Raw genomic sequence first — 24,616 nt, 5'->3', positions numbered from 1 at the left:
TTGGAACCAGACCCTCTCTGACACACTGGCCATTTCTACAGATGCGGCCACCGAGGCTTCCCATAGCCGAAACTGATTGCGGATATCCTATTGTTTGATGGCTTTTTAATTTGATTTTACAGATAGGCACTGACTCTGAAGGCCTTTTAGTAGCTAAACACAAGCTAAATGTTCCTGTTACATACCAAGAGGCCACACCTTCAAACTGACCACAGCAACGGGGAGCTTGGGCATGGGCTTTAGATTTTTCTGGAGAAAAGCCGTGACTCTCCTCTGCGTTTTTCTGTCATGAAGCTTTTACATTTTTACTTAAGGGGTGGGCCGGGGGTGGGGGCGTCTTCTAACGGTAAACATTCCTGATGGGAAACTCATGACGGTCACCTAAAATTTTTCTTTTTCTTTCTTTCTTTCTTTTTTTCTTTCTTTCCCTTCTCTGCTGCCTGGCTGCAGAGAGACTGGGGAACCAGGCCTAGTGGCATCTTGGAGGCACGGGGAGGGAAGCAACCTCGAACGTGGGCATGTTTAATGGGATGCAGCTGCAGACTTGACACACCACAGAGCTGTCCTTGGCGGCCCCCCCCCCACCTCCCCAGCCCACCTCCCCAGCCCTCTGTGGCTCTTCCCCAGCACCGGTCTTTTACACCCTTCACCCCTTGCACACTCATTCAACAGCAGCAACTACGGTTATGTGCAAGCATCTTGGAAGCTTGAGACGGAAGCTTTGTTCTCATTTGTGAGCTCTCTTGCCTCCCCCCCCCCCCCCCCCGTAGGGATGGCTCAGTGTTAGCATCTAATGAGGCTCTGGGTGCCCTCCTCCCTCCCTGCAGGGGAGGAGGGGAGGAGACAGAAAAAGAGGATCCCCCATTTCGGGCTGCAAGATAATGTTTGGTTTTCTTCGGGGTTATTCCAGCCCTTTGTTTAGAACATGGCTCCCAGTTTTATCTTTAGCGCTGGATCTGGTGTGGAAGTCGCCGTAAGGAAGAGTGTCTCAAAGCCACCTCAGCACTCTTTTATATCTGTCGGCTGGCTCCCATGTATGGCTGTGTGTGAGATCCTCACCTCTTATTTGAAAACCGGTAGGAAGAAAATACAGTAATGAATGTGCATTTGTGCTGGGGGGGGGGGGCGCGCACGCGTGTGTGTGTGCGCGCGCACGCGCGCGCGCATGCTCGCACACATGTGTGTCTACGAGGCTAACTTCAGGATATTTCTCTGGAGCTGTCCTATCTGTCTGTCTGTCTGTCTATCTATCTATCTATCCATCTATCCATCTATTTATCTACCTATTTTGTGACAGGGTCTAACCATGGAGCCTTGGCTAGCCTGGAACTCTTTATGTAGACTAGGTTGGCCTTGGCTGATCACAGAGATCAGCCTGCCTCTACCTCCCTAGTGATGGGATTAAAAGCATGCCCTGCCATGACCACCCACTTCCATTTTTTTTCCAGACAGGGTCTCTGAACTGGCCTAGAGTTTGCCAAGCAGGAGAGACTGGTCTCCCCCGCGCCCCCCCCCCCCCCCCGCCCCAGGAATCTACCTGTCTCTAATTCTTCCCGGACTGGGATTGCAAGCAGATGCGCCGAGCCTGGCTTTTTTGTGCAGGCTCTGGGTATCAAATTCAGACTCTCATTTTTGTTCCACAAGCATTTTGCCAGTTGCGCTGTCTCCCAGCTCCTGCAGTGAGGACGTTTACCCCCACCACGCTTCTGTTTGGTTATATCCTTCCTTTGGTGTCATTTTCCCAGAGGGAATCTGGTAGATTTGAAAGGCTTACACGCCTTCCTGGCTCTAGTGACGTGGCACACATGGCCATATTTTTCAAGCAGTGTTCTCTCTGTTGGCCAGAAACATATCAGACAGGTGAGCAATATCAAAAGATGACTCCTTGTATTTAGCTCACCTAGACACACAGAAAGGAAAACATTAGGTTGGGTCATTGGGTGGCTGCCTTTTAAAGTTCTGCCTCTTTATGGCTTGAGTGTCCGTCCTGGCCAGATTATCTTTCTAACTGTCTCTTTCTTTGGAGGAGAGGCAGACTCACCTTCCAGCAGCCCTCTGAGCACCCAAGGCTTCCCCCTCACCTCCAGCAAGGCCAGTTGCCGGCCCTACCATGTACTACCAGCATCCTCTGCCCACGACAGTGGTTGCTTCCTTCAGATCTGAAATAACTTAGTCCCCACAGATTGTGTGTGGTATGCTATGTTCCAGCAGTGAGATTTTTAGCTTGAACTGGAAAGGAGATGATTCTTTGAGGAATAATTCTTAAGGAATAATTAGAAAAATAAGGTAAAAAAATTCCATCGGGAATCATGTCCAATAGTCTTTCATTCAACACTTAACCTGGCCGGGCACAAGACGCTTTGTTCAGGACTCACAGCAACCTTAGGAAGGAGGTGCACATCTCGTTGTGAACTCCTGCGTGTCAGGGTGCTAGGGTTTTGTGACAAATGAACACAACAAACTGGATGGCTCAAAGCAACAGAAATCTGTTCTCCCACGTTCTGGAAAGTTGACGTGCAAAGTCAAGGTTTAAGCTGGCCGTGTTCCCCTTGAGGGCTTCTCCAGGGGAGAATCCCTGCCCCACTCTGCACCCTGGCTTCTGGCAGCTCCTGCCAGCCATTGGCACCCCGTCTTGTCTGTTGCACCATTCCAGTGCCTTTGGCCATCTTCCCATGGCTCTCTTCGCTGTGTGTGACTGTCCTCTTCTCCTCTCATTAGGCACCAGTCATGTGACTTGGGGCACACCCTCATGCAGTATGACCTCATCTCTGTGTAACTATAATTACATTAGCAAAAAAAAAAAAAAAAAAAAACCCTATTTCTAAATAAAGTTGCACTTTGAGGTTCGGTAGTATGAATTAGGGTTCGGGCACCATTCCATCCACAGCATTGTGTATTCTGCTTTCCAGGATAAGGAAGAGATAAAGAAGAAAAGAGCACGCTAGGGGACATGAGGTCTTCCAAAGTGGTCTTGAAAAAAACAAGAGTGACAGTCCCTTTGATGTGCACAAGGGCCATGTGGCAGGAAAGGCTGGTGCCCCTAGCAACATGTAGGCTGTCCTGTAAAGCAGACTTTGCTGGGCTAAATACAGGAAGCCGACAGGTTTGGAGCTAATGGCCCTAGCTTCAGCAAAGGTAACTCAAACAATTTCTCATCGCCAAGAGCTGTGTCACTTGCCTGTAAGTGTGGAGGAACCCCAGAGGCAGACACCAACGTGTCCAAGTTGGAAAGTCAAACTTGGAGCACCAGACACCAGGAAGAAAGTATGCTGGCACGTTATCTGCAGCCTGCAAAATATATTCATAAGCGTTCCAGGAAACTGCAGGGCGGGCAGGAGCGGGCGGCGGTGGCGTGTGTGAATTCCCTAGCAGTCAAGGCAGGAACTGAAAACTTAACTGCTCAAGGCTCGGAATGACTTCTGTGTGGTAGGCGCAAGATATGAGTTGCAATGCTGTCTGCTTTGTCTCATTAGAGGGGATATAAAGGGAATTTATAGGGTCTTTCCTGGGTCAGCTGCCAGCTCTGGCTCTTTGAGCCACTTTTCCATAGTGTCTTGAGTTTCTCAACTATAAAATTCTACCACTGTGGTGCTTCGAAGATAACTTATAGTTAGCTTGGGTTGTGGATGGCTGCCCTTCACCCGAGTTGGTCATGCTTTATGGCAAGCCTAAAGTAGCCAAGGCCTTTCACTTCTGTTAGCATAAGGCTGATGGTTGCATACAGGAAAGGCTTATGGAAAGAAAATTAAAGTTTCGCATTTCACAGCCTATCTCTAAGAATCTCAATAGACTCATATAACATCCAGGATGACCTCTGATTAATATTTAGCCTTTAAGAAACCTTTTTTACCTGGCTTTTAGTAATTTAGATTGCGTTTAAATTTTAAAGTCTCCTTTTGAGTACATCAGTTCCCCGAAGAAGGGTAACATCTAAACAATAAAAACGGGATAGTTCGAATTTATAAACGTTTTTAATTTATACCAAGACAAAAAAAAAATACTGCCTGATTAAATCTTACTTTCTGGTATTGCTATGTGGACCTTCTCAAGTTGCCCAGAAATCTTGAAAATATTAATACTGCCAGGCTTATCAGAAAACATTGCTGTGCTTATTCTTGGAAGTAGTCTTACTGAGCACTGAATTTATGCATACATTCCGTTTGTTTTAAGTGTAGTGTTCTATGAATTGGGCCATATTGACAGAGCTGTGCAGACTCCCCCACAGCCCAATTTAAGTTCTCCATCATGCTAGAAAGAAATCCATGTCTGTCTACTGTCACTCAGAGAAATCCATGTCTGTCTGTTGTCATTCCTGATCTCCAGTCCTGGCTTTGGGCAGACACCAATCCACTCTGTGCCTGTAGATTTGCTTCTTTTGCATATATATGATCTGTAAGAATCTGAAACCATCCTTGGGTTTTAAGTTACAAACTTGGTATTTTAGGCTTTTGAAGCCATTTGGTGGGTCAAAGTCCCACCCGCCTGATGTCTGTTGGTCAGGGCTGAGCGCAATCTGGGTAGGGCTCTTGCAGGTGACGACAGGCCTCGAGTCGTCACACATATATCCACCCGAGACCAGCCCCCATTTGTTTGATTCTTGGTCCATCTTTGAGGCTCACAACACTAAGATGCTCAGGAGAGAGCTGATGGGTCCAGCCTGTTCCTGAGGGTCTGTTCTTAGGCAGAGCCACTCTGAGGTGGCTATCTACCATCCCCATTAGAACTCAAGAGACCCTGGTTCTAGCAACAGCTCCCGGTTAGTTTCCCCTGGGCATCCGTTTCTCCATGCAATAGGCCTGGGAGCCACTGGGTAGACCTCACTAATGTCTGTTGCTTCTTCCTCTCCTCTGCTGTGAGTGGCATTCAGGATGAGTGGCATTCTCCACTGGCCAGAAGAGCATCTTCTGAGCTTTGTGTCCTAAGCCCATTCTGGCTTCCATATCAACCAATCACAGACTGTGTGGCATCTAAACAATAGAAAGTTGGTGCTTCTTCCAAGATCAAGGTACCCGGCCAATTAGAGTCTGCAGGACACCCCCATCCTGTTTAATGGGTTGTGTGTTTTCTGTGCCCTCCTGGGTTAAATGTCATTTTTATTCAGATAGTAACCCTATTCTTTGTTGTTTTCTTTTCTTTTCTTTTTTCTTTTCTCCCCCCCTTTTTTTTCTTGTTTGTTTGTTTTTGAGACAGGGTTTCTCTGTGTAGCCTTGACAGTCCTGGACTTGCTGACCTCAACTCACAACGATCCGCCTGCCTCTTCCATCCGAGTGCTGGGATTAAAGGTGTGCACCACCACGCCCAACAGTAACCCTATTCTTAAAGGCTCTGTCCCCATGGCCCAATCACTTCCCAAACACCCCACCACTTTCAGCACAGGGGGCTGCAAACGTTCTTCTTACTGTGCTTTCCAGCCCACCAGTTTGACGCCATCACTCCCAGTTCTCAAGAGACTTTCTCTCAGCCCTGCGCATCCGCCTCCTGTGCTTGCACAAAAGTCGTCTCACTGGAGGCCTCTGACATGCCCTCTTTGCCCCCCACGAGCCTGATTTAAGGCTTTAACAAGATTTTCCTTGGGCAGGACCTGGTGCTTTTGGACGTAGATACAGCCTCCGCCCCCACTTGGTTATATTACTACAGAGGGACCAAAGCCCTTGGGACTGGGAGAGGTGACTGCGGAAGCCATTGGCTTTGATGAATCCATCTAGTGGCCATTCTTTATCCGGCAGCTGAACTTTTGAATGAGCAAGTCTATTCTTCCAGGCTGGGTATTGGAGCCCCTTGGGAAGGCTTCCGGGTCAATGAACCTCCTGGTTCTTAGATGAATGCTATTGCTTGTCTTTCCCATAATGCTAGGAGTATTTACTCAATTCTTAGATTTATACCCTTGACCTTCAGCGGCTGAAAGTCCTATTCATCATGGTCCTGCAGGGTATCGGGAAGGTCTCATTGCTTTATGAGCTTAAATACTAGAGGACACAGAAGGGGGTACTGGCTGTAACAGAGAGTCGAATTTCTCCCAAATCTGTGCAGCCCGAGGAGGGACAGTAATGGGGCTCGTGTTTATCGACCAGCTATGTTTACCAGGAGTCCACTGGGCATACAACACAGTACTGGAGAACGTGCCTTCTCATATTAATTTTGCTAAATGCTTTTCCTTGTTTGTTTTAGGTCTCTCCCTAACACGTGTGCGCGCGTGCCCGCGCGCGTGTGTGTACGCGCGTGTGCTTGTGAAGGTTTACATAGAAGCCAGTGAACAACCTTGGGTGTCATCCTCAAAAACCCTCTCTGCATCCTTTGAGACAAGGCCTCTCACTGGCCTGGAGGTCACTTGTTAGCTTGGATTGTCTGGCCCATGAACCCCCTCCCTGGATCCCCCTGGATCCTCTCCCCTGTGCTGATTACAGGGGTGTATCAGCAAGCCTGGCATTTTCATGTAGGTTTTGGGGCTCAAGCTCAGGTCCTTTAAACCCACTCTTATCTCCCTGTCTCTCTTAACTCTGTTGACTAAGAAGGCTAACGTAAGCGTCTTGAAGAAGAGCTGTCCCGCGGAGAGGGGTGTGTTAGCGGTCTCACAGACTACTCAGCTGCCTTCTCCAACACCCATCATCGGAGAGCGATGCCTTTGGTCAAATCCTCGGATAGCTGGGCCCCCTTGTTTCATTTTTGCTCGTGTCACACATCTGGTCTAAGAACCTCCTGTGTATTCCCAGTGGGGCAGTGACATCTGCCGTGGGACCTGGCTACCAGGGATGAGATGTGGATGGACCGTGCCATCCTGCGTAACAGGGCCCCTGTGTGGCAGGCCGTTCTGTCCATCCACTGACCCACTTTTATCCTCTGAGGATGAGCAAGAGTGGCCAGATGGGGTTTAAGAGCCCCTCTCCCCCAGACTCTGAACAAACTGGATTCAAAGCACCAAAAGATTCTTTGAGGTTAGCTGTGAATTTGCAGGCTCGGGTCCCTGGGGACGTCTATGCTGTTGATGTCGTAGGTACCGTTGTGGGTCTTGTGAGGATCTGTGGGCTTTGTTTACCACCCACATTCATGGGACCTGCTTAGGAGGGTGGGTCCCAATGTATATGTTTGCATAGCCTCTGTCAGCAGGTCATTCAATCAGTCTCTTGGAAATTGATCCATTAACTAATCAAGTGTGTGTATGCATGTGGGTGTCTGATCATTTGTGCACATGACCATCAAAGGACAAATTGCTGGGGTCAGTTCTCTCCTTCTTTACTCTGTGGAGTCTCAGGGATCAAACTCAGATAACCAGACTGGATGGCAGGTGCCTTTACCCACCGAGCCATCTTGCTGGACCAGTTGCTCCTTCTTAATCCCAAAAGTTCCGAAAACCGAAAAAAAAAAAAAAAAAAAAAATCCAAACTGTGAACATTCGGAGCACCGTGATGCCCTGGAGAGGTCTCGTATTCTCCGCACATGCAGGCCTTTTGTGCGCACGGGGCAGGCATGTTGTCGCACTTATAAATAGCACACAGGCCCCTTTGGCTTTTGTAGCCTTGGGGGGTGCCAACATCAGTTCCCAGCGCGCCCCAAGGAGTCATGGGTATAAAAGGACCTGAGCTGCAGGCCTCACACCGTCCAAGCTTCTTAAAGCCCTTGTTTTAGAAAAATAAACCAATTAAATAATAACCGCCTCCTGTAAAAGCAGGCGTTTAATGGGTTCCGTGGTGGGGGTGTTCAGCGTGGCAGGCCCTCATGAACTTGTATGCTGCCGTTGGGGGTGGGCGGGGGGGGGGGGGGAGCGGCTTCAGTCTTGCACAGCGTGGGTGCAGTTTCACACGTTTTGTGGCCGTCTTCTCCCCTCCACGTGCTCAGAAGGAGGGCCTGCATGCCCTCAGCAGTTCACCTCCTTTTGGGTGGAAATAAAAAACGAAGTAATAAATTAAAGAAAACACAAAGGGTTTCTCCCTTGCTTTCCTGGGGCAGCCGTGGAGGAATAAAGAACCAGTGTTTTGTTTTTTTCTGGATAGCCTAATCAAGTTCTAATGGCTTTTATGTGTTGACTTTTGCTCAAAGATCCCTCCTCCCTTGGGAAGGCCGCTGGGCTTAGGGGGGGGGCGTAGGGGGGGATGGAGGGGGGTCAGGGGGATATTAGGGGTGTTCTGTGCACAGCTTGTATTGGAGTCCCAGGCTCCGGGGCAGGGATCCCCAAACTGTAGCCTCGGGGTCACACCCTACCCACTGCCTGTTTTTGTTAGGCCATTAAAACAAAACAACACAGGAAGCCTGTTTCCTAGCACAGGAAGATGCAGCGAGCATCAGATTCCTGTCCACGAGTGAAGCTTGCTAGCATGCCACCGTGTCACTCTTGCTCCTCCTCTGTCTGTTTTGCTTTGGCCCAAATGATGTCACGTAGCGGTGTCCCCCTTGGAAGGCAAGAGAAGGGGGGCGGGGACATGTGGCCTTATGTGTGTGTATGAGTGTGTGCATGTGTATGTGTGTATGTGTGCATGTGTGTATATGTGTGTGCATGTGTGAATGTATGTGGGTGCATATGTGTATGTGTGCACGTGCATGTATCTGTATGTGTGTGCATGCATGTGTATGTATGTTTTCTGTGTATTTGTGTGTGCATGTGTATATGTGAGTGTGTGTATGTGCCTGTGTGTGTGCCTATGTGTGTGTGCGTGTGTGTGATGTGTATGTGTGTGTATAGGGCCAAAGACTGACGTCACGTGTCTTCCTCTATCATGTGCCACCTTATGTTCTGAGACCAGGTCTCTCATTAAATCTGGAGCTCAGCACTTCAGCTAGGTTAGTTGGCTGATTAGCTCCAGGGCTTTCATGTCTTCTTCCCCAGGGCTGCGGGAAGTATCCACTTGTGGACATAGGTCACTGGACCTGGTCTGTTTGTTTCTTTTTATTTTATTTTATTAATTATTATTATTATTTTTTTTTTTTTTTTTTGATTTTTGAAACAGGTTTTCTCTGTGTAGCCTTGGCTGTCCTGGACTCGCTCTGCAGACCAGGCTGGCCTTGAACTCATAGCAATCCGCCTGCCTCTGCCTCCCGAGTGCTGGGATTAAAGGCGTGTGCCACCACGCCCGGCTAACTTTTATTTTATGTGGGTTCTGGGGATCTAAACTCAAAACTTTGTTTCCATGGTCACCACATTGCCAAGTGAGCTGTCCCCCAACCCCCGTCCTGTTCTTCTTACCTCAGGTTGACATCTGAGCAGCAGCCCTCTTCGGCCCGCTCAGTCTTTTGATTGTATCTTGATTGAAGGTGTGCCCAGGCCCTTCTCAGCCCACTTGCTAGTTCAGGAAGAGAGGCGTTCCCGTCTTGCCATCAGCAGCCACGCAACATTGCTCCTAGACCGCTCTGTCTAAATCTAGTGCGTTACCTAGAACGGCTTCAGGAACCTCGGACTTGGCTGTTGGCCAGGCACATTTTAAGCAGCCTGCATTGTAACTCGTTCACTCTTCACGACCAACCCAGAGAGGGTCTCTTTCAGCTCCCTTATTCAGACAGTGAGGATAGGAGGGGGGGACTTGCCTAAGGTTACACAACTGGTACATGGTTAGAGGCAGGATTCAAACCCAGGCTGTCCGCTCCAGGGAATGAGGGAGTGTGCATTCGGCCACCACCGCACACCAGTGTGTTCCCTGGGCTTCTGGGAGGCTCCACTGTTCTTGTCCCATTAATCTTTATTACGATGCTACTCCGTGACAAAGTGTGTGATGTTTGAGCAAGGCCCATGTGCACCTAACTGTTCTACCTCCACCTGCCACTCCTGCTCCCCCCTCTTTCCTCTCCCCCTCCCCCCCCAACCCGGTCTCCTTCCTTCCTCTCCTCTGTCCTCTCCTCTCCCACTGCCTGTAGTTAGGTGTTCCTGTGTGGAGGTGCATGGACTCGGTATTTTGGGAACCGAGGGGGAACAAAAAGGGAAGAAACACTCGTTTCGGTTGACGAGGATTCTTGGCCCCCTCGCTGCTGGTGGGTGGATGCAGAGAATTTGAGTTCTCACATCAGTCACAAGTGCCGGCTCTTTCCAGAACCATGCTTTCTGCCTCAAGTTGATATTTTTAATGATGAGGCAAATTATGGAGGACTTAGGAGGGGCGGGGCTTTTGACTTACTGTGGAGGGGCCCCCTTGGAAATGGTTGACCCTACTCTCAGGAGCCTGGCGGGTCCCAGGGGCCTGGAGGAGGAGGTGTCGCTCCAGGCTGTGGGACATTTTTTGATTGCTCATTGACGGTGGAGGGACAAGGTTACTGTGGATGGTGCCAGCCCTGCGTGGTCTAAGAAAGCAGGCCAAGTGGACCATGAAAGAGACGGTCAGCAGTGTGCCTTCATGGCTCCATGTCCCCTCCTGCCTCAGATTCCTGTCTTACGGTCCTGTTCTGTTTTCCCCTCCTTCGTGCTGAACTGTAAGCTGTAAAGTGAAAGCAGCTCTTTGCTTTCCAAGCTGCTTTTGGCTCTGGCAGTTACCACACACGCAGCAGCAACTGACAGCAAACTAGGACAGAACACTCACAGCGACAGTCTTCCATGTCCCTGCCTCAGCAGCCTCATCACCCAGGCCTCTGTGAGCAAACCGTCTTGCACCTCCTCGGTGTATGCGACTGTGTTGCTTCATTACGCAGTTCTCAGGCCACAGCCCTGTTGCTAAGTGACGTGAGAGTGTTGCCACCACGCCAAGGCCAGCCACGCTCTCGTTTCCAGGGGCTGTGTCTCGGTGAGCTTTAGGTACGCGTCTTCGTTACTTGTGTGCTGTGGCCTGACACTGGGGCGTGGATACCTGAGTGCTGGGGACAGAATAGAGCAGTGCCGGGCATGTCAGTGGGCTCCTGTCAGTGGGCTCCTTGCTAGAGTCTAGTTTTCCTTCCTTTGCACCCTGCTCCTTCCTCCCTCCCTCCCAGATGCCTTTGTAGCCATTTTCTGATGAGCTTCTCTTTCTCTCCTCAGTCATACGGAGGAATCCCTTTGGTGTGGACATCTGCTGCCGGAAGGGATCGCGAAGTCCCCTGCAGGAGCTCTACAACCCTATTCAGGTAGGACTCCGGGACCTCGCTGCTGTCAGCGCGTTCTGGAGATTTGAAATGCACCCCCCCCCCCACTACCTGACATTTTACCTTCGGTGATTGTCTCCACGTTCAGCATTCTTAATCCGAAACAGTCCCAAAAACCCTCTGCGCAGCCACCTGGCACCACAGGTGGAAAATTCCATGTCTGACCTTATGCGACGGGCCACAGTCAAAACGCAGATGCACCGAAATACTATACAAGTTATCTCCAGGCTCTGAATGTAAAATACATATGCAGTATAAATAAATCTCATGCTAAGACTTGGATCCTATCCCAAGGTACCTCATTACGTGTGACAAATATTCCAAGTATGAACCATTGCTTGTCTCAAGCATTTTGGGGAAGTGTAGTCCAGGAACATTGTTGAAGTTGCAGGCAAAGCAGGTTAGAGGAGTGCCGAGGATGTGTCAAGACTGCGCTTTTGACCTTCCCAGGGCTTTGGCCTCTGAGATCACATTGTCCCAAGTCCTAGCAATGGAATTGTGAAGTTCAAGAGCCAGCAAGTTTGTGCAGCCCCCAGCTGGCAGTCCCAGAAAGGCCTGATCACGGATAAACTCCACATGAGGTTACTGAGACTCGGTGACGGTCCCCACGCTGCGCATCTCACCTGCAGAAGACCTCCCTGGTTGGGGTGTGGATGTAAACTGGCCGCCCTTCTGACTCATTCGTTTAACAAGGTGGTAAGCGTAGTGTCAGAGCTGGACTCCCACAGAGGTGAGGAGCCTGGTCACCATAGCAATAGCCTCCCGGTCACCTGGTGAGTCTCTCAGTGTGGTAAATCTTGGGCCGGTCCCTCTGCAGGAATGTCCATTAGTTGAGTGTTGCTGATGACCGAGCCACTAAGCCAACACCAACTGACTTTACGTAACTGCTGAGAAATGAATGTGTCGGGAGAGCGATGGCCTGACTATGCTCTCGCGGCTTTACTCTGTGCTGAATTCTCAGTTCTGTAGTTTCTGTAGACCTTGGTACCCGATGGGAGGAGATGCTGCTGCTAAGATCTCAGCGAGGACACAGTCTTAGAGACTGTGCAAAGTCACGGACCTACGAACTTTGCTCACCCTTCTCTCTCTAGCTCGTGCTCCCTTCTTGGGGAAAACAAAAGGACTAGAGTCCAGGCATGCTTGGTGGCCTAATGGTGACGCCCTGTTACTTCCCTGTCTTGGGACTCTGGGTGTGAGTTGGGCAGAGCAAACAGGTGAATGCACACTCGCATCTCCTGAGGATTCCTCTGTAGGCCTTTGCAGAGACTCAATGGGGAGTTGATATTAGGGGGTTCCTTCGCTGCCGTTGTGAGTGGGCTCCCTCGTTTGTCTACTCTACCATCCTTTTTCTTTCTGTTGGAAGCCACCCAGGCGGCTCCATCGGAAACCACCCTCTCTCTCTTCGCGGACATATCTCTGTGTTGATAAGCCGCGCAATAGCTGACCCCCTGGGTAGAAAGCCCACGAGCCGCGTCTCGCCTGCTGGCGCCTAAAACTGGGCCTGGTTGATGTCAGGGGCCCCCAACTATTTACAACTTTGAACAAGTGAAAGTCACGGTTCAAGTTCACACTTCCCACGTGTCTAGCTGTGCAAGCTGGGAGGTGTGATGAGTCCTCGCCGGGTGCCAGTTTCCCCCATCTGAGCATCCCTGTGGAATGCTGGGAGGATAACTGTATGTGACCTGTCACTTCCCATGACTTTAGCGGCAGACTTGGTGTCAAAGTCTAGCGATACCTTTTCCTAGCTATGGGCCTTTGGGACAGGCTACCCAGCTACTCTGATACTGTCATCCCTCGTCTATAGTATGGTAGGACTAATACCAACTACTGGATTCAGGCGATATGGTGGCCTTCTGTGCTGGCTGCCTGCTGTGGAGTTCGTGTTATCCTGGTTTGTTTACTCCAGACGCAGGGCACAGAGGGTGGTGAAGCTGTTGCTACGCATCTGTGGTGGGTACTTGCTCTGTCCCAGGACTAGCGTGCACGGCCCTGTATGGTGTCTTGGCAGACCAGTCAGAGGAGAAGTGGCTGTCCTATCTAGTGTCACCCCCTTCCTCATAGTGGTAGTGAGTGTTGTGTTACTGTGAGGCACATTTAGCCCTGGCCTAAACCTTGGGATGGCTGGGAGGTGGCCCTGGCCATCACAGGGGAGGACATTGGTAGGTGAGTCACTGTCCTTCAAGGACGTCTTGGGCACATTGTCTGGCCTCTCCAGCCCATCCGGGCAAGCATTGTTCCAGGAAGATCACCCCGTTTCCTGGGGATGTAGTCTAGGGATGTTTTTTTTTTTCTTCCGAGTCTAGCTTCTTTTACAAGTGGCAATTATGTCCCATTCCCACGCAGAGCTCTTAAGATGGGCTTGTATTTTGGAGAAGCAGCCCTGGAAAGTGATGGGCTATGGCATTAAAAAAGGGGGGGGGGGGAACAAGCGCTCTGATGGGCGCGACCTTCCTGAGTCACCTCCAGGCTTCTTGTATTTTCCTACCGGCTAAACCTCGGAGCCTGGAATGGTGTAGTCACCGAGGCAAGTGGCAAACTCTCTGATTGCTCCAACCGGAACTGCTCCCAGAAGTGGTGTTTGCAGCTTTTTGTTGTTGTTGTTGTTTTGTTTTTGTTTTTGTTTTTTGGCTGGTCGTCTATTTGGGCTTCATACAGGATGGCGAAAACAGAGACTGCATATTTCATACGACAAGAAGTTCGCCTTAGGGCTTCACCGTGAGCTCTGAGCTCAATGGTATTTTCCCTTTTTATGGATAGAGTACTGAGGGTGATAATTGTATGTGATTTATTCAAACCCAAATAGCTAGTAGGAAGCAGAGAGCAGTGACTCCTCCTACCGATCTGGGCCAACTGTCCTCACCACGGTTACTAGCTACTAGTTACTATTACCATGGAAATCCCCTCAGCAGGAACCACCCTTTTCTCTCAAACTGTGCCAGAACCAACAAGGTTTTTGACTAGGTAAAGCCCCAAGCCAGTGCTGGGACAGTTGGCTGTACTGACTTTTGTACCCAGGCCTTTCTTATTTTAGTGCACTGAAAACTCCAAACCATCCCAAGGACAATTGGTTAAGAAAAAGAAGAATTAAAAACAAAAAACAAAACAAAACAAAAAAAAAACCAACAACAACAAAAAAACCAAGCCAACCCAAAACGTTGCAGTTGATATTCTTAGCAAAATAGCACTGTAATGTCTTATAATTTTCCTGGTTCTCTGCTGTCTCCCTGGCCCCAAAATAAAACATAATTACTGATCAGATCAGCTGGCGCCGAGTCACCAAAAGTTCAGGAGTTGCCAACCACATGCTTGTGGGCCGAGCCATCTGCAGGCCGCCCCAGCTCAGTGCTGACCCACGGGGCAGAGGACCGCTCTCTCAGCTGGCTGAGAGGGTGTAATTGTCGCTGCATGCCAGCGAGGGCCAGACAGCTTGTCCTCCTGCCTCCCCACCTCCAGGCCTCTCATAGGTTCCCTGAAGTCTATGCAGTATCATTCACGCGGTTTGGCCCTGCCAGGCTACAGCTTTCTTTAGCGTGTGTGGCCTGCCCTGTTATTAGAGTGTTCTGAGGGGCAGGATGCAGGGCTCTGAGCTGCCCAGGAAGCTGCACAGCGAGGGCTGCACAGGGCTTTCCTAGGGTCGCTGGGTCTTGATATTTAGGGATTCAGTAGTGTTCTAGGTGACCTCTTGTAGGGAAAAGGGGCGGAGGTCATGCATTGCTGAATGTGGCTGGGCTCTGAGGTCCCACTACCTCTGTTATGGGGCCCTCTCTTGGTGTGATGAAAGTGAACTTTCTCTCCCTCCAGGGTGTCTCAGGAGCAGAGAGAGGAAAGGGAAGAAGAACAAAGAAAGGGAAGGAGAAAGGAGACAGTCAGTGTCCACTGACTATATAATACACATATCTGGGACCGTTCTAAACACGTGTCATTGAGATCTTGTTGTTGTCATGTTGCGGGTGAAACCCAAGCCCCCTCCCCCACGCATACTGAGCAGCCATTTTTCCTACCGCTGAGCCACAGCTCAAACCCTCACCGAACCTTTATGGCCCCCCTGACCCTACCCCCCACCCCAGCTGAAGGTCTCTGATAAACCCATTTTTCAGAAGGTAACCGAGTTTCTAAGAGGTTGAACATCATGCCGAGATCACGTACTACTTACTGAATAGCAGAACTGGGTCTTTCTGACCTGCCTAGCATGCAGGAGGAAGGGGCCCCTAGCCCCTCCAGAAGGATCTATGTCCTAATATGTCAAGGTGAGGCATGGGTCCACCCTGGGCATGGGGCCTTGGGCCTAGATAGAAAGCTCTCAGTGGCAGGAGCAGAGGCCAGGGAGTGGTGTGGAATGCAGAGCCGATGTCCTGTGAGCCTGTGGTGTCTGGTCAGGACAAGGAGAAGACTTGATGTCCTGGCCGGAGCTAGGTTAAGCAGATCTGAGTCTCCTCCAAGATGTCTGCTGCTGGATGGTGGTTCTCGCTCCTTAGAGGTGTCCATCCGATTGAAAAATGCTATACTGATGGAAGCTGCTGTGGTCCAGGGCCGGAGGGAGCTTGTGGGTACATTCCTCGCCCTGACCTGGGTAGCATCTTGTGCAGTCCTCAGCACATTTCACTGCCTCTAGGAGTTCTTAAAGAATAAACAGAGAGAAGAGGCCTCCCAAGAAGGATGGATGGGAAATACCACAGACAGAAAACTCTCACACAGTGAAAGGATGAGAGGAGGTGTGGTGTGTTAGCGCCGCCCCTCCCCCACCCTCCCCCTACCCCCCCAACCCCCTCACCCCTGTCCTGTGCACAGTGGAGAATTCTAGGAGAAGGAGGTAGCCCTTGAGCCAGGCCTTTGAAGACACATAACAGGCTAGGAGAGAACAGTATTGCAGATGACAAGAACAGGCATGGGGTGGGGGTGGGGCATGGGGGGTGAGGGGGTAGGGTTGGGGTGGTAGGGGGGGGAGAGCGAGGTCATTCACACTGAGCAGAAGTGGATGGCCTGGAGCCTGATTGGAAGGGACAGGGGAAGGCAGATCCGGCCATGTTCCTCATCTAGAGAGAGTGGTAGCTACAGACAGCAGGGTCCCTGGGAGACACTCAACTCATGAAGCGGCCATACCTCCCTCCGACTCGGCTGCTTGTGAAATGGGTTGGCTTCTCCCGAGAGCAAGAGCTCCCCACCACCACTACCACCCCCCAGTTAACACCGCCGCCTATCAAGCGAGAGCGTTGTGTTCAACCGGTGGCTCTCCACTTTGGCCACCCACGAGACACACTTGAGATGTGAAGGAATGCCCAGAGCCTCGGCCTTTCTCCCAGCAGCTGACTTCATCCCGGCTAGCATTTGGCCAGCATGTCAGTATGCCCGAGGCTTCTGAGGTTACTGTTCTGTCCTCCAGAGTTCAGAACCACAGGGCTGAATGAAGGGCCCCCTCTGGGCCGACAGTTGCAGGCACTTTTGAACCTCTAACATCACGTGTTCCTGTTTGAGGGACTTGCTCAGGTCTGAAGTCTTTCCCTATGAAACCGATGCTTTCTTGAGGGTAGGAGGGACCCCAGAAGCTGCGCCCCGGATAACGGATTGGGACAAACTCCCCATGAAGGGGATACCTGAGCCTCCCCAGTGAGAAGCAGGGAAGAACCTACAGTTCTGGGCATCAGATGGGTTTTCCAAGGATCAGTCGCACCTTCCAGATAATCAAGAAGGGGGAAGGCTGTCTGTTTCCGCAGTTGTTGCTTGGGAAGGGTGTTGGCAGTGGTACCCGCCGCCCCAAGACCAGAGAGGGCAGCTGTTGCTCAGCCCCGCCTCTGCTGCATTGATCCCCTCATTACCAGCCACCTGGTAAACGAGGAGCCTGCCTCATTATCTTGCTTTGGCCCAACAGCTGTCCACTAGCCAAAGAGGGATTGATTTAGCTCCTTGTGCAGAGCTGCTACCAATAGTTGGCCCAGCAGAGTGGCAGCTGGCTGGCAAAGGCGAAACATTACCTTAACCCGCCCCTACCTATAGGACTCTCTTGAGTGCTATGTTATTTATGGCAAGTGACATTAGGCCAGCGAGGATCCTCTGGAAGCCAGTGACAGTGGGCTGCCTCTTTTTTTTTTTTTTTTTTTTTTTTTTTTTTTTGCCATGGATAGCAGCTCCATTGTACTTGAGCAGAAAGCTAGCCTGGTCAGATTTCCCATCAAGCTAGGACAGGTAAAGAGACCTGCAGTGAGATGAGATGCAATTGGGGGTCACAGGAGAGGACGGATACTTGAAGGATCCTAACCCCCCCCAAGTACATGAGCTGAGGACATTACCTGTCCTCCCCAGACCTGGGTTTCCTCATCTGTAGAGAGTTAGAGGACGCTGCCCGTCATTCAGGTTTACAATAGTCAAAGACAACAGCAGTACATGAGTGCTCAGTACTGGGACTGCTTCACAAGCAGCAGGGGCTGAGTTCTATTGCCAGCACTCTCTCAGAAAGTGGGGGCGTGGCAGTGCACACCAGCGGTCCCAGAACCTCATGGTGCACCCCTGGTGGCTGTCCGTTGTCAGGACAGAGTCAGGAGTCGAGCTGAGAGCCAGCCAGCTCTATTCACTGAGAATGCGGTCCATTTTATGTCATACCTCAGGCTGTGTGTGAGCCAGATGGTACCCACTCACAAGGCCGGGCCTGTCTCTGTCTACTTGGGCAGCAAGTATACAAACGGGCCCTAGGCAGTGAGCAGACACAGTCAGTGGCATGGTTTGAAACGCTCCTGTATTTGTGTCCGCCACAAGCCTCTTTATATTTCCATGAGCACCTTGGGGTTGGGGGAGTTAGCCAAGCCCCCCCACCCCCGTGTGGCTAACCTATGGGTTAGTCTGGGGGTGGCTAGCCTGTGAGTTCATGCTAACTCCGGCTGCCTCTTTGGGCTGTTCTGTTCCACACACATAGAAGGCTTAGGAACGCTCCCACTTTGACTCGGTACATGAAATGCTTAGAACTGACGGGGGTTTTTCCGGCGGCGGGCTGTGCGAACAGAATCTGACACATTTTCAGTGGGAGAAGAGGCACTTGGGCGACAGAATGACCTCGGCAATTGCCAAATGGTAACACAGCTGGCCAAGCCGCCATTTACCAAAGTTATTTCCTGAATTACCCTCAATTAGCAGAGGCCTCTTCGTAATTTGATTTTTTTTTTTTTTTTTTTTAATTTTTTTTCCTGTAAATTGCTCAACTCGGGCAGCTTCTCGGCCAATTGGAATTTCACTTGTCGGATGGAGAGAAGTGTGCCAACCTGGATTGCTGTCGAGCTCTGTAGGTACTGCTGTAACAGCAGGAGAGGGGGCGGGGGGGGGGAACGGGGGGGGGCGTGGCTCACCCCCCTCCCAGGACACCACACGCTGGTTACTGTAGACCTCAGGCAAATGGCTAGACATTTTTTTTTTTTCAAGACCAGAGACTTTGCTTGTAAAACAGGAATTTTATTTTATTTTATTTTATTTTATTTTTTTAAGCAAAGGTTTTAGCCTTTTCAGAATTACGTAGCCTACAAGCTGGGCTACACTGCCCCTGTTGCTGCTGGTTGTTGTTGTTGTGGCTGTTTAAAGAGCCCTCCTCTGGGAAGCAGCCCCTGCCTTTCTTCTGGTAGCCACTGAGAGGTACAAGGCGAACAGGTGAAATGAATTTTAATAAGATATTTCACCCGGCTCAAAATATGATCATGTCTACGTGTGGTTGATAAACCACGAAGGTAAGTCTGTGCTCTCGTTTTTCTTGCTGTCTGGAGTACGGGGTTGTGTTTGAAAGCATGCCTGGCTTTATTCAACCTCTGGCTGCCATATCGGGCCACGTGGCCCTTAAAGTGGCCCGCTCACTGCTGTGTCCCTGGTTCATTTGCACTGGCTTCTTTACCTAAGGAGCCCTCTAGAGGGTAGGGACCGTGTCTTATGAGTCTGGGGACCCTGGCTGCCTTCCTGGCCAGGCAGAGGCAGGGACTCGCCTGAGCGTGGGCATTAGTTACCTTTCTCATGTATTCTAATGATTCAGGAGACAAGGCTTATCATGGCACCAAAGGCACATGAGCTGGAGTTGTCACTGGCTTGTTATATCTGGATGTCAGGCAGAAAGCAGGGGTAGTTTGGCTAGAAACCCTGCCAGGCTGTACCCTTCAAGGCCTGCCTTCTAGCAAATCACTTACTTCCTCCAGCTAGGCCCCCAGCTCCTAAAACTTCCACAGACTATATGGTACCACCAGTTAGGGACCAAGTGCTCAAACACAGGAGCCTATTGGGGGGGGGCATTTCACATTCAAAACCTAACGAGGTATTGGGGCTAAAGACCCAGCCACTTTCTCCTGGGCCCTGTGAGCTCAACATGTGTCCGGCTTTGCTCCCTAGAGCCTGTGACAGCCAGACGTCACAGTGGAAGGGTCCCTGGGTACCTTAGTTAGGGTCACTAGTACTGTGATGAGATTTCATAGCCAAAGAAACTTGTGGAGGAAACGGTTTATTCAGCTCAGGCTTCCACATCACAGTTCCCCATCAAAGGAAGTCAGGACAGGAACTCAAACAGGCCAGGGACCTAGAGGCAGGAGCTGATGCAGAGGCCATGGAGGGGTGCTGCTTCCTGGCTTGCTCCTCATGCCTTGGTCAGCCTGCTTTCTGATGGAACCCAAGAACAGCCAGGCCAGGAACAAAACCACCCACAGTGGGCTGGGCCCGCTCCCAATCAATCACTAATTACGAAAGGCTTGCCTTCAGCCGAATCTTAGACAGGCATTTTCTCAACCGAGGCTCCCTCCTCTCTGACGACTCTAGCTTGTGTCAAGTTGACATAAAACTAGCCAGGATCCTGGATTTCAGGGAAGAAGGGTATCCCTTCTACTCCAAGCTGGAGCCTGGGCTTTCCCCACACAGACTCGCTGAGAACTTAAGTACAGACTGGAGAAGTCCTAGTGCCCAGAGTATGGCAGCCCCTCCCCTGCCCATGGTGCCACCCACTCCACCCTGCGATGCAACGGCTCTCCAGCAGCACAGTTTAAAGGACGGAGATGGAGTTTGGAACCATGAGTCATGAGTTCAGATTCGAACCCTTCCTCTGACGAGCAGGGCCACCCTGTGGCTTTGATTTCCTCATCTGGAAACTGGGAACAACCTAACCTGAGCTAACAATGCTGTGTCACACAGCAGTTAAGACTTGGGGTTCTTACAGACAGACGTCCCTGGTAAGGGAACTTAGGGTAATCTCCCAATCTCAATCTCCCTGTGTCCCAGTTTCTTTCCAGTTTCTTTCTTTCTTTCTTTCTTTCTTTTTTTGTTTTTGTTTTTGTTTTTGTTTTTGTTTTTGAGACAAGATTTCTCTATGTTATCTTGGCTGTCTTGGACTCCCTTTGTAGACCAGGCTGGCCTCGAACTCACAGCGATCCACCTGCCTCTGCCTCCCGAGTGCTGGGATTAAAGACGTGAGCCACCATGCCCAGCTTGTGTCCCAGTTTCTTAATCTGTGAAGTGAAGGGCGGGGGGAGGGGGCGGCGGGGCCGACAATTTCTAGATCTTTGGGTTGTTACATAATGAAATGAACCTGTTTATATGAGTCCCCAGAACAATGACAAGACGTTACAGCCAAGTATAGCAGCCAGTATTTTTTTTTTCCTTAACCTTAATGTTTTCATTTTTTAAATCTTCCCATTGGGTTCTCAGAATACCTCTGGCCCCAGTGGGTGGATTCGGGGAAATGGGAACCGTTCATCCTGTGCCTACAGCTACAGTCCTCTTCCCGGCTCGGCCAAGGCCAACTCTTCCACAGACTCACACAGGCTCTTTGTGAGCCAGGCCGAGCACTCCGAAGCCAAGAGTGTGTTTGCTGAGGCTAGAGACAGTGTCTGACTCAGGGGAGTCGCAGGAAGCCAGCACTTGTATGGGTTTGGAATGTTCCTTTTTTTTTTTTTTTTTTTTCCTTAAAATAAAAAAAATTAAAATGTTAGGCCGCTGTTTTTAGATGTTCCTTTTCTGAGCTTTCCCTGCCTAGATGTAGTAGCCACATGTAAGGTTCTCCTCTGTCCAAGCCCCTTGTCCCGCAGGGGTCTATTTTTGTCACTCTCCCTGTTCTTCAGATTTCAATGGAAGCGGCTTGGCAGCTATCTTCCCTCCACGTGCTGAAGCTCCACCAAGTAGTGGTGTTCACAGAGGAGTGCGGACATTAACAGGAGGCACAGGCCAGTGAAAGCAAGCACCACCAGGCAGTGGGCGGGGCAGGCCTTGAGCTGTCCACTCAGAGAGGATCCAGGCCACTAATTAGTAGTGGACTTGCTGGGTTTCTGCTGGTGAAAGCGCCGGCTCCATAGCCTGGCACAGATGCCAGCTGAGGGAATGGAGGACGCGGTTAACTCGCCCAGAAAATGCACAGAGCCCCGGGGTTGATTCCCAGCACGGCATACACAAGAGCGTGGTGGCATAGGCTTGTGATCCCAGCACTTGGGGCATGAAGACAAAGGGATCAGAGATTTGGTGTTCCTTATCAAATTCGAGGCCCGCCTAAGGCTGCATGAGAGCCTGTGTCAAAACCAAACAGGGCCTGGGAGATGCTTGGTTAGTCAGTGCTCGCTGCACAAGCACGAGGGAGCTGAGTTCAGACCCCAGCACACATACTTAAGGCAAAATAAAGCTGGTGTTTGGCGCGGTGTTTGGTGCAGTGTTGGTGCGGTGTTCGGCGTGGTTCCCTGCGCTGTCACCCCAGCCCTGGGGAGGTGGGCACAAGGAAGAGCCCTGCAGTAGTTTTCTAGGATCTCACTGGCCAATGGGAGAATCTGTGATCTTCGGGTTCAATGGGAGTCCTGTTTCAAAATAAATAAATAACTAAGCAAATAAGTAAATAAATAAATAAATAAGATAGAAAACACCAGAAGAAACAGCCAATGGCCTCCACATGCACATGCAAATACACACACACACACTCTCGAGCACTCACATACACACGCATGAAATACCCACAAACGACATAAACCCAAACAAAAAGTCCATCTGTTTCTCTGGACAAAGAATTGGATGAACACAGACAGATGGCCTTTGCCTATGGAACGTTCTAGTTTCTCCTTTCGAACAGCAACCAGAAAGACTGGCAAGAAGGAACACATGCAGGGACAAATGTGAGTCGGGGAAACCCTAGCCGTGTACCCAGCAGGCAGCTTGGCAGTTCTGTGATTGACGTTCCCAAGGACCTGTATTTTAGGCCCGATGGGCTTGCTTGCAGGTCATGTCTTGCTTCGTAGGGAGGTTGCATGCTAGCGTGACGGTTTGAAAATGAGGAGACTTATTAGGACTGCCTTCATCCTCTTCCTCTGTGGCTGGGCAAGGCCATCCAGCCTGGAGGACTTGATCAAATAGCCAGGTCAGATGGTAGGGGAGGGAGAGAGAGGGTGGGTATGGGAGGAGACGAGGGAGGGGGGTTACAATTGGGGTGTAATGTGAATAAATTATTTTTTAAAACATAAAAGAAAGAAAATGAAAATGAGGAAACTTAAAATCTGTCTTGAGAATAGTCCTTCAAAGGCACAACCTAGCCTACCACCCCAGTCTTCTGCTCACCACGCTTGGGATTTTTTTTTTTTTTTTTTTTTTTTGCATCACCTGAATGGTACGCCTCCGTTCAGAAAGCCAGTTGCATCTCTGCACATTCACTTTCCACGTGACAGAATAAATGAGCTGGTGTCTGAGACGTGTGACTCTGAGACACTAGGGAGTTCACAAGCGCCTGACATCCAATTATTCCCGGTCGTGGGGGAACCAGCCTAAAGAAGCAGCTGAGATTGCAGATGAGCTCCTGCCCTTCCTCCGCGCGTGGCCTCCATCCCACACACCCTTAGCCCTCCAAGGAACAGGCAGGCGCGCTGCCCTCCACAGAGAGCTGCCCTCTGCAGAGAGCTGCCCTCCGCAGAGAGGTGCCCTCTGCAGAGCTGTGCAGCCAGTGAGCTAGCTGCCCACCGTTTTCTTAATGAGGACCAGCCAGAGAAACAGAAAGCCCTTGTTTATTTACTTGCTTGCTCACTCATTCATTTTATTTATTTTATTACCCATAATAAAGTGTCATTTTTTCCCCCTTGAGCAAGAAAATAGTCATTTGAGTTATGGGGGAGCAGCAGCGGATACCGATGTGATTTTCTTTTTTGCCGATAATAAGGTGGAGAGGGGCTGGCAATGTTTGTTGTCTAGTTGGTAGATTATTGGCCTAGCAACGCGCCACGTGTTGAGTTCAGTGCCTTGCGCTGCATAAAATGGGGCGTCTCGTGGCGCAAACCTGCAGGCCCAGCACTTGGGAGGGAGTGAAGAAGAGTGAGAAGTTCAGGGTCATCCGTGACCACATAGTTTGTTGGAGGTAGCCTGGGTTACTTGAGATCCTACCTCAAAATGAATAAGCCAAACGCACGCACGGACACACACACAGACACACAGACACAGACACACACACACACACACACCAGAAATTCAAGCTTGGATTGTCCTGGAGTATGGAGTGGGCACTGGAAGAGAGAGAGAATTATCAGTGAGATCTCTCTCCGGGATATGATGATGTAATTAAATCAGTGGGGGAGACCGGATAAGCATCTTGTTAAGATAAGGCCTCACTAAAAGCAGCCCTGGCAAATTGCTGCCATTTGTCATCTAGTGAACGTGCAGGCGTGGTCTCTCCCGTGCTTGAGGAAGCCTTGTCTCTATCAGGACCCGCTTCCCGTTTAACTTCCCGGACATCCTTTGAACATCCTTGGGAAGCCCCAGTCACACCTAACTAAGCTGGAGCTTTGCACAGGGGGGTCCTGCTCCTGCTCTGGAGGCACCTTCATTGTGACGCAGACAGAGGCTCTTGTGGAGAAACCAAAGCGGAGGCAGCCTTCTGGAAGTCTGGGCTGCTAAAGCTACTTAAGGGAATGGCAGGCATCCATGCCTTCTCTGTGAGGCTGCCTTGGCCTTGACCTTGACCTTGACCCGAGGTCCTCGGAACCTAAGGTCTGTAGTTGCTGACGTCCCAAGCTTTGGCAGGAGGGATGCTCTCCCGCATCATGGGAGTAGACAAAAAGGGACCGTGCAGCCACAGCATAGAGTTTCTAAGATCAGGTTGTTCTGGATTCACTAGAGAGAGTCACTGTGTATCATAAGCCACAAGACAGAGGCAAGGCTGTCACAGTCACAGACAGACAGACTGGTGGGGGCTGTGGATCCTTCTGTACAGTGCATGGGCATGCGTCAAATCCTCGGTTTGATCCCCTAGCACCATGGAAACCGGGCAAGGTAGAGCACACCTGAAGTCCCGGCACTCCAGAGATTGATGTAGGTGCGTCAGGAGTTCAAGGTCATCCTCCTCAGCTACACATAGAGAATGAGGCCAGCCAGGGCTACCTGAGACCTTGTCTCAAAATTAAGTTAAGAAAATGTGTGTGTGTGTGTGTGTGTGTGTGTGTGTGTGCGCGCGCGCGCGCACGCACGCGCGCGCAGAGTGGATTTTCCTTGGTGCCTCACAGAATAGATTGCCTATACCTTGATTTTTAGTGTTCTGACCTCCAGAATCTGACAAGAGTAACTCATATTGTCTTAAACCGCTGAGTTTGAATTGATCAAATGCAGCAGCAGCACAAATGCCCAC

The 24,616-nt window shown here is 50.5% G+C and overlaps 1 protein-coding gene across 2 annotated transcripts in view; it reads left to right on the top strand.

Moving 5' to 3' along the window:
- The window catches only part of Chst11 (carbohydrate sulfotransferase 11), a 199,327-nt gene that overhangs the window by 87,633 nt on the left and 87,078 nt on the right, over positions 1–24,616 (top strand). For both annotated transcript variants that reach the window (XM_051139756.1, XM_051139755.1), the window contains exon 2: positions 10,928–11,013. In XM_051139756.1, coding sequence (XP_050995713.1) covers positions 10,928–11,013 — 86 coding nt within the window. The remainder of the gene's footprint in view (positions 1–10,927; positions 11,014–24,616) is intronic.

This window comes from Acomys russatus, chromosome 31 (assembly GCF_903995435.1).
Source record: "Acomys russatus chromosome 31, mAcoRus1.1, whole genome shotgun sequence".
In the NCBI taxonomy this organism is placed as follows: Eukaryota; Metazoa; Chordata; class Mammalia; order Rodentia; family Muridae; genus Acomys; species Acomys russatus.
The sequence above is the reverse complement of the archived record's forward strand: the minus strand, read 5'-3'. Positions and strand labels throughout refer to the sequence as shown.